Raw genomic sequence first — 14338 nt, forward strand, 5'->3', positions numbered from 1 at the left:
TTTCTCAACTGACAGCCACCCTTGACTACATTTGGTCTATGGGTGTGAGCTGGGGAAAGGCACCTAGATTTATTCCTGGAAATACTAATATGACTTTAGCATGACGACTCATAAACTGTAAAAAAACTAATAAAGCAGTTTATGTTACATACCTAGATTTTATTTTTATATTTATCTAACTACAGACTAAGAATATCTATTATAGGATACTGACTATATTACTAATATTGCATAGGAAATGTGAGCCATTGAGATGACCAAAGAATGGGTTCAGTGTTGACAAATATTATATTCTGATCTTTGCATTTTGAGTAGTAAATATGTTTCTTGATAGGGAATACACTAGCAGCGACAGGTATACAACAACTACAGAAATGCCATAAATATTTAGGGACCAAGTGTGCAATAATTGTGGAGATAATGCATGTAGGTGTATACCATATCTTTTTTGTGGCACATTTTATTCATGTTATTATTTTAATTTCCTTCTTGTGTCCAGCAATGGTATATTTCTCTGTTCATTGTTTGTTAGTAGTATGTGTCTCCCCTGATATTGATAATATGCTCAAGATTTCTATTTTGTTTTCTTTGATAACTATGGCACAGAATAACTTTTACTCAGACATGTTAGTCCATTGGCCAGATCCCTTTAATATGTAGCATGTGCCGCTTCCCATCAATATCAGTATCTCTGGAAAAGAATTCTGGAATCCCTCATCTGTGATTTTTGTTGCTCACTCAGAAGAGCAATGATAGATTCCACATCTTTAGTATTTAGCCCTAACTATGTGCAGTGAGCCTTAGAAAAATTTAGGTTTGCTTAAAAAACCCAGAAACATATTTTTGAAGTCTGTTTTGAAAATGGAAAAGTAATATGATTACTTAGAATATTTAATTTAAATATGTGACTGCTTTACCTTAACTACTTTTTACCTATTTGAAAGCAAAATTTTAGATGATTTGCAACTTTATGAAGGTCTTGTCATTCCGTCAGCCATCAAGTTCCAGGTGCAGATTACCTTCTGTCTCTCCCTCTCCTCACTGTACCCCGCCCCACAATGTGCAGGTACACTCTACACCAAACCCTGTCACTTTTCTGTGCACTGTTCCCTACTATTTTCTACAACTTCAGTTTGGTCCTTAACACTTTGCTTCTTATTAACTACTGGCGCCTTCTGATTGACCTGGCTTCCTGAGTTTTCCTCCCTCCTCAGTCCATTCTGCAAGCTGGTACCTAAATGATCTTCAGAATGCTTCTGGTTTTCCTAAGGCAAACTTCCCCCCCCCCCACCCCCACCTTGCTTGGCCACAGGGCCCTTACTCTTCATCTTCATTTCTGCCTTTTAATTTGGACCCAGTCTTTCCTCATTGTGGATGTGCCTGTAACTCTGATCTGTTCTCTAGGACTGGAGTGTCCAGCTTTCCTCTCTCCCTGATCTTGTTCCTATCTGGCTCTCAAGTCTGACTTCCTTTGGGAAAATGGCCTCCTGACTATCGCAGTCTACAGTGGTCTTTTTTCCTCTCGTGGGTCTTAGAGCACCCTTCCTTCACTTCCATACTTTTATTTACATGGTTTTTACTTTTGTGGCTTGTTTGGCATTTAAAATTTTTATTCTGTAGAACCTAAAACAACAGCTTTTTCCCTCTTTTTCTAGGGCCTTGTTTGGACCCATTCACTGCACAAATGTAGGGAGAGCCTCCACTTTTTCCTTTAGGGCAGATTGCAATTATATACAGGCTAAACTAGAAAGTGGCTCTGACTAAACCATCTCCATATAACTTTTAAAATATATATATATATTTTATTGATTTTTTTATAGAGAGGAAGGGAGAGGGATAGAGAGTTAGAAACATCCATCAGCTGCTTCCTGCACACTCCCCACTGGGGATGTGCCCGCAACCAAGGTACATGCCCTTGACCGGAATCAAATCTGGGACCCTTGAGTCCGCAGGCTGATGCTCTATCCACTGAGCCAAACCAGTTAGGGCACCATCTCCATATTTCTTGCCCCTAATATCTGGATGATGTTGGAGCCCTTATTTTGTTGGCATGTGACGTTGCATTGCATTTTGATATTTAAATTCTTAGGCAGCATATCAATGTAGAATATGAGTTAGCTCTGACTTTGCTACTTAGAGACTGCTTAAAACATGGATAAATCAGCCTTCTAGATAATTAGTTTCTTTTTATGTGAAAAGAAGTATTTTTTTAAAATATATCTTATTGATTTTTTTTACAGAGAGGAAGGGAGAGGGAGAGTTAGAAACATTGAAGAGAGAGAAACATCAATCAGCTGCCTCCTGCACACCCCCCTACTGGGGATGTGCCGGCAAACAAGGTACATGCCCTTGACCGAATAGAACCTGGTACCCTTGAGTACACAGGCTGACGCTCTATCCACTGAGCCAAACCGATTAGGGCTGAAATGAATTATTATGTGTTCAGTGCTATGCAAAAACTTCTTAAGATAATAAGAGGTCTATGAATTCTAACTTCTTTTACTAACTTGATTTTTTTTAGAAAATTACTATAAAATACTGGTTTTGGAAACATTTGGCTCTGAACTACCTTTTTAACATTCTTTTCAAGTGTAACTAAGCTTATGATTTAAATATATTTTGTTCACTTTGCTAATAACAGATCTTGCATTTTGAAAATTAAAATCATCTAGTGAACTCTATAGTGTTTTGTACTTAACTCACTTTCAGGCACTTAAATATATACTAACATCAACTCACCCAATAACTCATTGAACCCTCAAAACAAGTTTGTGAGGGGGGCTAATACATGTTAGAGATGAGGACACTGGTGAGAAGTAACATGCAGTCACGGTGGTGGAAGTGGTACTGGAAGACAGATGGCAGTGTGGCTCTGGAACCCGGTTGTAGCCAGGACACCACTTGACCGCTCTGCAGATGGCGCCGGTATTGTTAGCTGCCACTACTCTGTGCTTTCCCAGAGCAGATTCAGAGACATCCAAAGACAAGTCAAGTGTGACTTCAAATCCTGGAACTTTTTTTTTTTTTTCCATTTCAATTTTAATGTAAAAAAGAAAATAAACGCAACATTTCAACACACAATAACAAGCCTGTTCTGGACTAAACGGACAAAATGCTGTATAAACTTAGGGGAGAGTCACATTGCTCAAAATAATGCATATTTAGCTTATTTTATTTAAACATTAGAAGCTAGTTAGAGAAGCCGGCATTTTAGTAATGAAGACAATGCAAGTGTAATGTACAAAATATAGAGTGTAAAGACAGTCTGGGAACTCATAAACTTTATTCTTTTATGTATTTTAGGACTTTCTGGGACAAGTGTTCTGTACTTTGGGGGAGATTGTTGGCTCGCAGGGAAGTCGCCTGGAAAAGCCAATAGTGTGAGTATTTTTAAATTCAGACAATGACATATTAACTCTCATTTTTATTTTTGCAACTTGGAATTGTTAAATACATGCTTGTAAACAAAAAAAGAGGGTTTTAAAATCTCATTTAAGTTTTACTTCAAAAAAATAACTGTGACATGTTTATAAGGATAATTTATATTTCAGCTGTCCTATACCATGCTATAAAATGTTCACAAAATGAAATGAGCACATTTAAACAAGGAAATATGTTGTTTTCCTTTTGGTTGTCCTGTTGTCTTAGATTTCATACTTTTTCTTTTTTTTTCTTTTTTAATATATTTTTATTGATTTTTTACAGAGAGGAAGGGAGAGAGATAGAGAGCTAGAAACGTCGATGAGAGAGAAACATCGACCAGCTGCTTCTTGCACACCCCCTACCAGGGATGTGCCCACAACCAATGTACATGCCCTTGACCGGAATTGAACCCGGGACCTTTCAGTCCTCAGGCCGACGCTCTACCACTGAGCCAAACCGGTTTCGGCTCATACTTTTTCTTATTTAGAGAGTATTTTATTAGTTTCAGTAGTCAAACACATGTAGATTAAAACCTTACATATTTAATGCAATGGGAAAATTTGTTGAATGTTTCTAGACCAGTGTGGCTGTTAATTTCTGTACAATGCCAATCCAATACAGTACAAATGGGATAATTTTTTAAAGTTGACATCACAGCTTCCAAAAATTAAAAAAATACATATTGTTTATATAAAAAGACCAATAGTAGTATGGTTTGCATCTCTAGCAGCAAGAGCTTTTCCTTGAAAGCTTGTTTGGAGGTTCTAGCAGGGGAGCGCAGCTACTCGTATACCCTTGACCGAAGACCGGTCCTCTCCTCTTGGGGGAAAGTCGTCCTCTTCGACCGAGCGCGCAGCTTCGGGAGGGACGCACATGGATCGGTGAGGGAGGAGGGGGACACCCGCCTAGCCAGCCAGATCAGCCGAATCAACCCTGGCGATCAATGGGGTGACAGATGTCACAGCCAGATCGCCCTCACATCCTCTAGCAGCAAGAGCTTTTCCAAGTTCTGCAGTCATCTGAACAAAATTATAGAAATATCCAGCACACTCCATTAAAAAAAAAAAAAAAAAAAAAAAAAAAAAAAAAAAAAAAAGATAAAAAGCCCCAGAAAACAGCAAAGTTCTGTTATTGTTGTGATACTTGGCGCCATTTTTTTATTTTTATTATTAGCTCCTTTATCATCATCTGGAAAGAAAACATTCTAGAATAACATCATTAAAACCAGCTCTGATAAAGCATGGTCACTATTATATATCAAAAAGCAGGTACAATATATTTTATATTCACAGAGGCATGATACAGTACTGCCCTCCATCTATAATGCTAGTGAAACAATTGAAAAGGCAGTCTTGATTCTGTTTTCCCAGCAGAGGGCCTCAAGAGAGAAATGACAACTTTTTCAAAGAGATTTTACTCCGCTGGGCCAGAACTCTAGGCAGCACCACCTTTTATACCATATGTTTAATAAATGCATTTTTGGTGATTGAGGTTTGAATAACTTTTATTGCAAAACTAGTGGCCCGGTGCATGAAATTCATGCACGTTCAAAGAAAATTAATTAGAGAAAATATTTTAATATTGCTATTTGCCCTTTGTCTATAATAGAAGTGTCACTGATGAAAGAAAATTAGTAAAATGTATATGAAAATCTCCCTCCTATCAGAGTCAGGGGCATGCCGTGGAACCCAGAGTCAAGTCCCTGCCCACCTGCGCATGCCTCAAAATCGTGTGACACCCAGACCCAGCCGGCCCCGCCCCATCAAGCCCTTCCGGGCGAAAGGCACAGCCTCAGGTCCCCTGGCCCCAGCACCAGAGCAGGGGGTGCAGCTTAGGTCCCCTGGTCCCTGGCACAAGGGCACGAGGGTGCAAGGGCATGATGACCATTTTCATATAAGCTCTTTATTATATAAAGGGTTGGTTTGGAAAGAAAGAGGTTGGTTTAAATGTTAGAGAAGATGGCTGCTGTGGGTTACATCTTCTACCTTCACCTTCAGTTACTGGAATCATGCTTCATTTTTTAATTTTTATTAGTTGAATGGTATAATCCTATTTTCTCCAGTTCCAAAAATGCAGAAAACAAACTCCTAACATTTTTTTCCTATTCTTTCTCCCCCACCCGTCCTCTTTCTTTTCCTCTTGCTAATCTCAATTATTTGGGTGCACCTGTTTGTAAAAAATCAAAAGATCTAGGAAGAAGACTAAGGCATGTGCAGAAGTAAATGCAATGTCTAAAGGTTTGGGGAATTTTGGAATCTATATCTTCACCAGTCTTTTTAAGAATCTTAACCTTACAAAATAAATGTCAAAACTCCACATATCTATTCACCTTTGACATCAAACACTATGGGCAAGGCATAATTTTTATATTCCCAGCATAAAATTCAATACTGAATGTGTTCAGCGCTATGCAAGAACTTCTTAAGATAATAAGAGGTCTATGAATTCTAACATTTTTTATTTAACTTGATTTTATTTTTTTTAAAATATATATTTTATTGATTTTTCACAGAGAGGAACAGAGAGGGATAGAGAGTCAGAAACATTGATGAGAGAGAATCATCAATCAGTTGCCTCTTGCACACCCCCTACTGGGGATGTGCCCGCAACCAAGGTACATGCCCTTGACCGGAATCGAACCCGGGACCCTTCAGTCTGCAGGCCGATGCTCTATCCACTGAACCAAACCGGTTTCGGCTAACTTGATTTTCTTAGAAAATTACTATAAAATAATGGTTTGGAAACATTTGGCTGTGAACTACCTTTTTAACATTCTTTTCAAGTGTAACTAAGCTTATGATTTAAATATATTTTGTTCACATTACTAGATAAGTAGTACGTTATTTGTAAAGCAACTATACATAAATAGTTTATTAAATGCATATGAATATTTTTAAATGAATATAATTATTGCATTTTTTAGTCCAGTGACTCAGGCCCATTGAAATTCCTGGAAGATCACAAAATCTACCTTTATTTATTTTTCTGGAAAAAAAATCAATAATATACACAATAACTTAAAGTTACCTTTTAACATTCTTCGAGAGAAAACAAAAGCAGTTAAAATATAATTTTTATTTCAGAGCAAGATAGCAGAGATTTTTATGGAGCTTTCACTTATATTTTCAAATTAACTTTATTATAAATTTTTATCTGAGTTTTTCTCCATAAAAGGAAATCATAACTTTATTTCAGAAAGCTCTTAAATTACATAGCATTCCCCCCCCCCCCCCCCATGAAAACCATTGTTATATTAGTCATGAAACATGTTGAAAAGTTTATATTATATTGGTTGTAGCATATGGTAAACAAAATATAGAGTTGGTAAAAGTGGGTTTAACATTGGGAGTATGTGAACATGGAGTAAATAAAGATATTGTAATAATCATAACCTACAGGTTTTTTTCCACCCACATATTGTGCAAGATGTGGTCCTTGTTCAGCTAATTCAACAATTCCCACTAGGTAAGACTAAGAAAAACAAATTCATGCTTAGATGCCTAGAGTAGTGATTGGCAGAATATGCAAATCTAGGGAGTATTTGCTGGCATTTGAGTCACGATCATATTACATAATTAGAAGAGATGAGATGTCCTTTAGATTTTCCCTAGCTCCTGCTGAGGATGGGGTAACATAAATGAGGTAGAGCCTTAGAACCCTGTTCAGATAAAAATGGTGGTATTGTAACTGCATACTTTATGCCATCTGAGGGTATTTTGTAATTTAGGAAAATATTGGTATTATATCTATCTTATTGAAAAGGGCCTAATTAATTCAATTTTTAAAACTATGTGCAACTAATCTCTTATTCAGCTGTTGACCTCATTGAGCGGTCTTCTCAGGCAGATAGACATGATGAAAGAGTTTAAAGGTGGGCTTAATATTTGAGCAGTGGGATATTTTAAAATTTTTCTTAGCTAGTATAGCTAGGCAAAGATTAGCACTAAATGGGTAACAAAAAGTAGGGCTTGAGAGTGGGAAAGAGATTGGCTACAAAAGAAAGAGGCAAAGAACAAAACTATAAGAATTGCAGAATGGTGACCTGCTGTCTTAGGAAATTATATTAACTGCTTGAGATAAAGAGAATGTGAGAGAAGGAATTCAAATTGAAGATTAGTCAAAAATAGGACAGTAAAATTTAATGCCATTAGCTTCCTAATGGAAGGATATCTTGGATTTATTAATTAAAGCGTGGAGGAATATAGTCACCTGCTTTCATCTGAGCAATTACTCCAATCCAGTGGATTGGGGGGAAGGGGAGTTTTTTTGTTGTCATTCACCCTTTTGCTTGAGAAAATATTGGCTTTTATTAAACACTAGACGCCCGGTGCACAAAATTTGTGCACGGGGGAGGGGGGTTGTCCATCAGCTCAGCCTGCACCCTCGCTAATCTGGGACCCCTTGAGGGATGTCTGACTCCCTGTTTAGGCCCAATCCTCCCAGATCACAATCCAGGACTGCTAGCTCCCAACTGCTCGCCTGCCTGCCTGCCTCCCCTGAAGGCCTGGTCACCCCTAACTGCCCTCCCCTGCAGGCCTGGTCTCCCCCCCCCCCCCCCCCCCGGGATTGCTCTCCCCTGAAGGTCTGGTTGCCCCCAACTGCTCTCCCCTATAGGCTGGGTCTCCCACAACTGCCCTTTCCTGTAGGCCCAGTCGCCCCCAACTTCCCTCCTTTGCCAGCCTGGTCACCCTTAACTGCCCTTCCCTGCAGGCTTGATCGCCCCCAACTGCCCTCCCTTGCAGGCCTGGTCTTTCCCAACTGCCCTCACCTGCTGGCCATCTTGTGGTGGCCATCTTGTGTCCACATAGGGGCAGCCAGCTTTGACCACATAGGGGGAAGCCATCTTGTGTGTTGGAGTAATGGTAAATTTGCATATTACTCTTTTATTAGATAGGATTCTAGCTAAAGAGAAGCATGTGTCTAGAGGAAGGGGAACATATGAATTGAAGAACCAGGTCCTCTAAACTGAGCATGCTTAGGTTCTTACGAGTTCCAGTGCTTTTAAGAGAAGATATAATTTCTATTCAAATAGGTTTTGATCCCCTTATTTCAATGTTACTGAAAAGCAATCAAAAGTATTTATATATTTTATTTTTAAACACATAGTTGGGCTGAGGAGAGAGTGAAATGCTGTTTGCATGGACATTTTCTCTTTCCATAACGTCAGAGTAGCTCTTCAGAGCAGCTGGTCCACACCATGGACGCTTGGAGATTCCATCTTCATCCCTGCTTCCCCTGCTCAGGGACAGCCTTTCCCCCCGTGCCTGATATTTTTAATCAATCTAATGGGAGCTGGTGGGGAGAGATGGGCAGGGTGGGAGATATGGAATATTTCAGTAGAGGTAGGAATAGCTTTGGAAGAAAGGAGAGAGCCAGTGAGAAAACTGGAAATAATACAAGGTCAGGGAAGTGTTTTCTTCTCTGATAAGAAACATTAGGACAAACACAGTTTCTAAAGACTACGTGATTTACCACATAATGTATAAAAATAGTGGAATCGATAAAAGCACGACAGACATAATGAAGTTCTTATTAAGGAAATGATATGTATTTAACATGTAGCTCTTACATCTCTACTTCATAGTCCCTTTTGCCTCCCCCTGTTTGTGTCTTCCCTTGTGAACCTATCCTGGCCAGGACTTAGCCATGGAAAGGTAACATTGTAGGGTTGCCACTAAACATCCTACTGTTTTTCGTGGTCAGTTCCTCATGGTTGGAGATAGAAATAGAGTTCATACACGCTCCTGCTGCAGCCGGACTTTCGTCAGTCTTGTTAAGAGTTAGGGAGTTGTTCCCTGTGGATGAGTATAGGCTTCCGAATGGCAGCACCAGACACCTCCTGAGGCAGAAAATCTACCCTCAGTTAACAAAATGGACTCATCTTGAAGTCTTTCTGTGTCCCGGGTGCTGTTGTTTTTTTTAAAATAGAATCGTCAAAGTGATCTAGTGCTTATTTACTAATTTGTTTTTAGATTAAAGATTTATTCTCCAATTAGTTTCCCATTTGTATTCTAAATTATTCATAATATTCCCTTGTTTTTTCCCCTTTAAATGGCCCAATTTAAATTATGTTCTGTTAAGGTATTCAGAATGATTTCTTCTATCTTCCTAATTGCAATTGTGTTATAATCTCTTCAGAAGTAGACTTCTTAAAATGATAACTAGAAAATTTGAAGAGGCAAAGCCGGCGTAGTCAAGCTTTAAGTTATTTATTATTAATCAAGTCTTAGAGAACTAAGTTGTGTTTATTATAAAGAAAAAATAATGTCTTGTATATAACCATATGCCCTATTAAATAATTTAAACTCATCTTTTTTATTTTCTGTTTTTCAGTTATTGTTGTCACTTTAAAATATTTTTCTCAGTTTTTATGACAATAAAAGTTATTTTTTAATATCTTGTAGAAACTCAGGTGAACTATTTTGAAATTGATGTTTAGCTATTTTTAATTTACTTTTTAATAGCAGCTCAGGATTTTTACAATTTCCAAGTCTGTTCCCTTGGATTCAAGTTTTGAGCAAACACATTTCTCACATCTTAATTCCATCCTACACTTTGGTCTTTTCCCCTCCCCTTTCCCAAAATGAGTCTTGTGCTACTTAATTTGTCTGCAGCATTTACTGTGTCTTCCTATGACTCATCAGCTCTTCTCTTTAGATCGTCCCGTTATGATTTGGCATTATACCCACTCGGCAGTGGCAGTGTGTCTGTTCATGCTGTGAGATTGTATCTAATTTTCTGCATGATGCTGTCAGTCATACCTCTTCTATCTTTAGAGATCTCAGTGGTAGATTCCGAAAGTCTTCCAGAATGCTCTAGGATCGGTACCAGTTTAAGGAAGATTGCCATTTTCTACTCTGGAAGGCAAGCATTTATTATATTCATCAAATAACAGTTCCTGTGACTCTGATCCAGGCTTGACTGGCTGGTTCTGGAAGAAAGCATGGGACAAGGAGACAGGGACTGGTGTGATGAGAAAGACGATTCTTGCTCTGGGGAGGAGGAGCTGGAACTTCAAGAGTACCTGAACGAGCAGAGGTTTTGGCATAGGGAGCAGATGGTGTTTGTTCTTTGTAGGCTGGCTGTGCAGCATTTGATCTTGGCGATTAGTAGAGGGTAGAAATAAAGAGAGGGATCCAAGAGGGATTAGTAAGTGTCCTGATAGGTGTTGAGGAGGACAGGGATAGGCCCTTGGAGACAGGGGGTAATTGGAAGACCAGCTTGAAGCGGTCTAATGGACCCAGAATCCCAGTTCTGATATCGGACTTGAATAAAGTCCTGTGGGTGCTGAAGTTCAATGAGAGAATTAGTGGGAGGGGAAAGAAAAACAGAAAGGAAGCTTGGGAATAAGGCAGAAGATATGCCATTAAAAGTACAAGAAGAGGGCTTGAGGGCAACTTGAGCCTGAGCCTTAAAGGTCTGACTCAAATGTGGCCTTATTCCAAGGGCTGTGCTATGGCCCTCATGCTTGTAGAGATCAATAGTCAGTGTGAGGAGGAAGAGGAGGAGGAGGAAGGACAGGAGAATGGTTAGTCTTGAAGGTGAGAAACATACAAATTTACAATGATGCAGTACATGTCTTTATTGTACAATCTTTGTATGTGAATATACTGTGAACTTTGGGGGAATATTTGATCTTCAAAGTCTTCTTTATTAACTTCCCTGAAAATTAGACTGCTACTGTTATTCTCTGGTTTGATTTACTGGGCAGAGAATATTGGGCCGGGAGTGAGATAAGGTTTTTAGTCCTATTTGATATTTTTCCCATTGAGTTGTAGGGGTTCTTTACATATAGTAAATATCTCTTATAATATTTGTATAGTTGTGGCATTGATTGTAATATCCCCTCTTTCACTTTTGATTTTATGCATTTGAGTGTTACCCTTTTTTTCTTCTTAGTCTACCTAAAGGTTTGAAGATTTTGGTGATCTTTTAAAAAAAACAGCTTGGTTTCATTGATTTTTGTACTGTTTTTCTATTCTCTATTCTCTCTATCTCTGCTTTGCTCTTTATTATTTCCTTCCTTCTACTGACTTTACATTTAGTTTGTTCTTAAATTTTGTCCTTTGAGGTATAAACCTAGGTTGTTGATTTGTAGTTGAAAATATAGGAATTTGCAACTATAAACTTCCCTCTTGGCATTTCTTTCACTGCCAGTATGTTTTGGTATGTTGCGTTTTCATTTTCATTTGTTTAAAAATAAATTTTTTGTGACTTTTTCTTTGATTCATTGCTTTAGAATGTATGTTTAATTTCTGTATATTGGTGCATTTTCTATTTTTTCTATCACCATTTATTTCTAATTTTATTTTACTGTGATTGGGAAATATATTTTGTATAAAACTTTTAAATTTGTTGACTTGTATTGTGGAACATTCCCCAGGAGGAATGTGTTCTTGAGAAGAGTTGTTGGTTGAGTGAGCTGTATATGTCTGTTAGGTTCAATTAGTTTATAGTGTTGTTCAAGTCCTTCATTTTCTAACTGATATTATTTCCAGTGTTCTATCCATTGTTTAAAGTGAAATATTGAAGTTTTCTGCTATTATAGGGTTGGTGTTGTATTAGCTTTTTTTAAAAAAACACACTCCTGGGTTTTTGTTTAACGCCATTTTGTTTATAAACCTTTTTACATACAAAATACGAAGGTAATAGAGTGCTTCAAGTATTATTTTTATTATTGTGCAGTACTAAGTATTCTCTCTTTACTAATAGTTCTTTTTTTAAATAATGAGTTTTTAAAAATGTTTTAAAAATTGACATTTGTCATTAGTGTCTAACCAAAATTTCTTAACTAATAAATGTGATATATTTTAGTAAATATTCTGTGACATAATATTTGATTAATTTTAGTAAGTGTTCCATAAGTTAAAAGCAAATTTGAAGTATGGGTAGAAATCACTGAGATGAAAAGATTCCTTGAGTGGTTGGTAGGCTGACTATTCCAGGTGAAGTCAGGGAGGAATAAACATTTGTTATGGATTCAGGGAATGAAAAGTGGTGGGAAAGATGAAACTAGAGGCTCAAGAGTGGCTGAGTTTTATGAAGGTGATTATGTCCTAATATTAAGTTTAAAATTACCTAGGATCTGTATAGAGCCACTGGAAGATGGAAGGCTTCATGATTAGCTATAATGACCAGATCAATCTGGCATCGTGGAGAGGATAAATTAAAGGAGTACCAGCCTGAGACCAGTTAGGAACAAGAAAACTCCAGTAACCCAAGCAAAAGTGTAAATGTATGAACTAAGGGAGTGGTAGCATTAAGAAGTAGTATGAGTTATAGAAAAATTTTACAATTAGGAAAAAAATCAACAGTGACAATCGACAAAAAAGCAAAACAAGCCACATCAAGCAAAAATAAGGCACCCAGTCTCTCAAAAGGCTTTTTATTCTTCCTATACTTAATTTTGGAAAGAATTACTCATCCTATCTAATAAAGAGGGAATATGCTAATTGACCATCACACCCTCACAAAATGCTGGCACCCACAGCCAATAAGGAGGGAATATGCTAATTGACTGCCACACCCTTAAAGATGGTGGTGCCCATAGCCACAAGATGGCAGTGCCCAACACTCTCTGCCCCCCAGCTGCCCAGGGCCAGCCCAAGGCTCAAGTAAGCCTTGAATGTCAACTGCCCAGCTACCTAGGGCTGGCCTGAGAGACAACCAAGCGCTTGAACAAGCAGGCTGTGTGGGGCGACCATGCTGGTAGAGGGCTTAGTGAGGGACAACCAAACAAACAAGCAGGCTGTGTGGGGTGACCATGCCGGTGGGGGGCTGTGAATGGCAACCAGACTGGCAGGGGGGCAGTTTGGGGTAACCAGACAAGCAGGGGGACTGTTGGGGGCAACCTGGCTGGCAGTGGAGGCAGTTAGGGGTGATCAGGCAGGCAGGGAGTGGGCAGTTAGGGGCGATCAGGTAGGCAGGCAGGTGAGCGATTAGGAGCCAGCGATCCAAGATTGTGAGAGGGATCCTGGATTGGAGTGGGTGCAGGCTTGGCTGAGGGGGACCTCCCTTCCCCCCCACCCCCACACACACACCATATGCCCAAATTTCATGCACCAGACCTCTAGTCTCTAATAATTCTCTTGAGATAAACCTTTAACTGTTTTGGGCTTGAGTTCTATTATTTTTTAAAATGTATTTTATTGATTTTTATTTATTTATTTTTTTTACAGAGAGGAAGAGAGAGGGATAGAGAGTTAGAAATATCAATAAGAGAAAATCATCAATCAGCTGCTTCTTACACACTCCCTACTGGGGATGTGCCCGCAACCAAGGTACATGCCCTGGACCAGAATTGAACCTGGAACCTTTCAGTCCGCAGGTTGACGCTTTATCCACTGAGTCAAACTGGTTTTGGCTATATTATTTTTTATATATGTCACAAAATATCACAGTAAAAACGAGTGTGGGAAACTTTTCAAAATTGATTTTTTGGGGATAACTTTCTACTTTGATATAATTTCAATTGTACAGAAAATTTACTAGAGTTGTATCAGAAACTTCTGATGATCTTTACCTAGAATGTTTACTTTGAACAGATATTAACTTTGTTTTATGGGCTTTATCATTTTCTCCCCCATCTCCATCCCTCATCTCTTCCTCTAATATTTTAGGTTTTGTTGTTTTTTCAGAACCATCTCAGAGTAAGTTAAAATTACAGTTCCCCGTTTCCTTTAAATGCCCATGTGTGTATTTCATATAAGGATGCTCTCTTACATAGCCAATGTACAATACAATTATCAAAACCAGGAAACTTTACAATGGTACAGTCATATTATCTAATCCACACTCCGTATTCAAATTTCAACAGTGATTCCATTAATGTCCTAAAGCTATTTCCCCCCAATCTAAAGTTTAATCAAGAGTAACACATTGAGCCGAAACTGGTTTGGCTCAGTGGTAGAGCGTC

At 38.5% G+C, this 14338-nt stretch overlaps 1 protein-coding gene across 1 annotated transcript in view; it reads left to right on the plus strand.

The window, feature by feature from the left end:
• CPNE8 (copine 8) overlaps positions 1 to 14338 on the plus strand; it is a 181491-nt gene that overhangs the window by 69239 nt on the left and 97914 nt on the right. The window contains exon 6 of the mRNA XM_084877878.1: positions 3304 to 3380. Coding sequence (XP_084734004.1) covers positions 3304 to 3380 — 77 coding nt within the window. The remainder of the gene's footprint in view (positions 1 to 3303; positions 3381 to 14338) is intronic.

The sequence above is a fragment of the Pipistrellus hanaki genome, assembly GCF_964339955.1.
Source record: "Pipistrellus hanaki genome assembly, chromosome: 3".
NCBI classification, from domain to species: domain Eukaryota; kingdom Metazoa; phylum Chordata; class Mammalia; order Chiroptera; family Vespertilionidae; genus Pipistrellus; species Pipistrellus hanaki.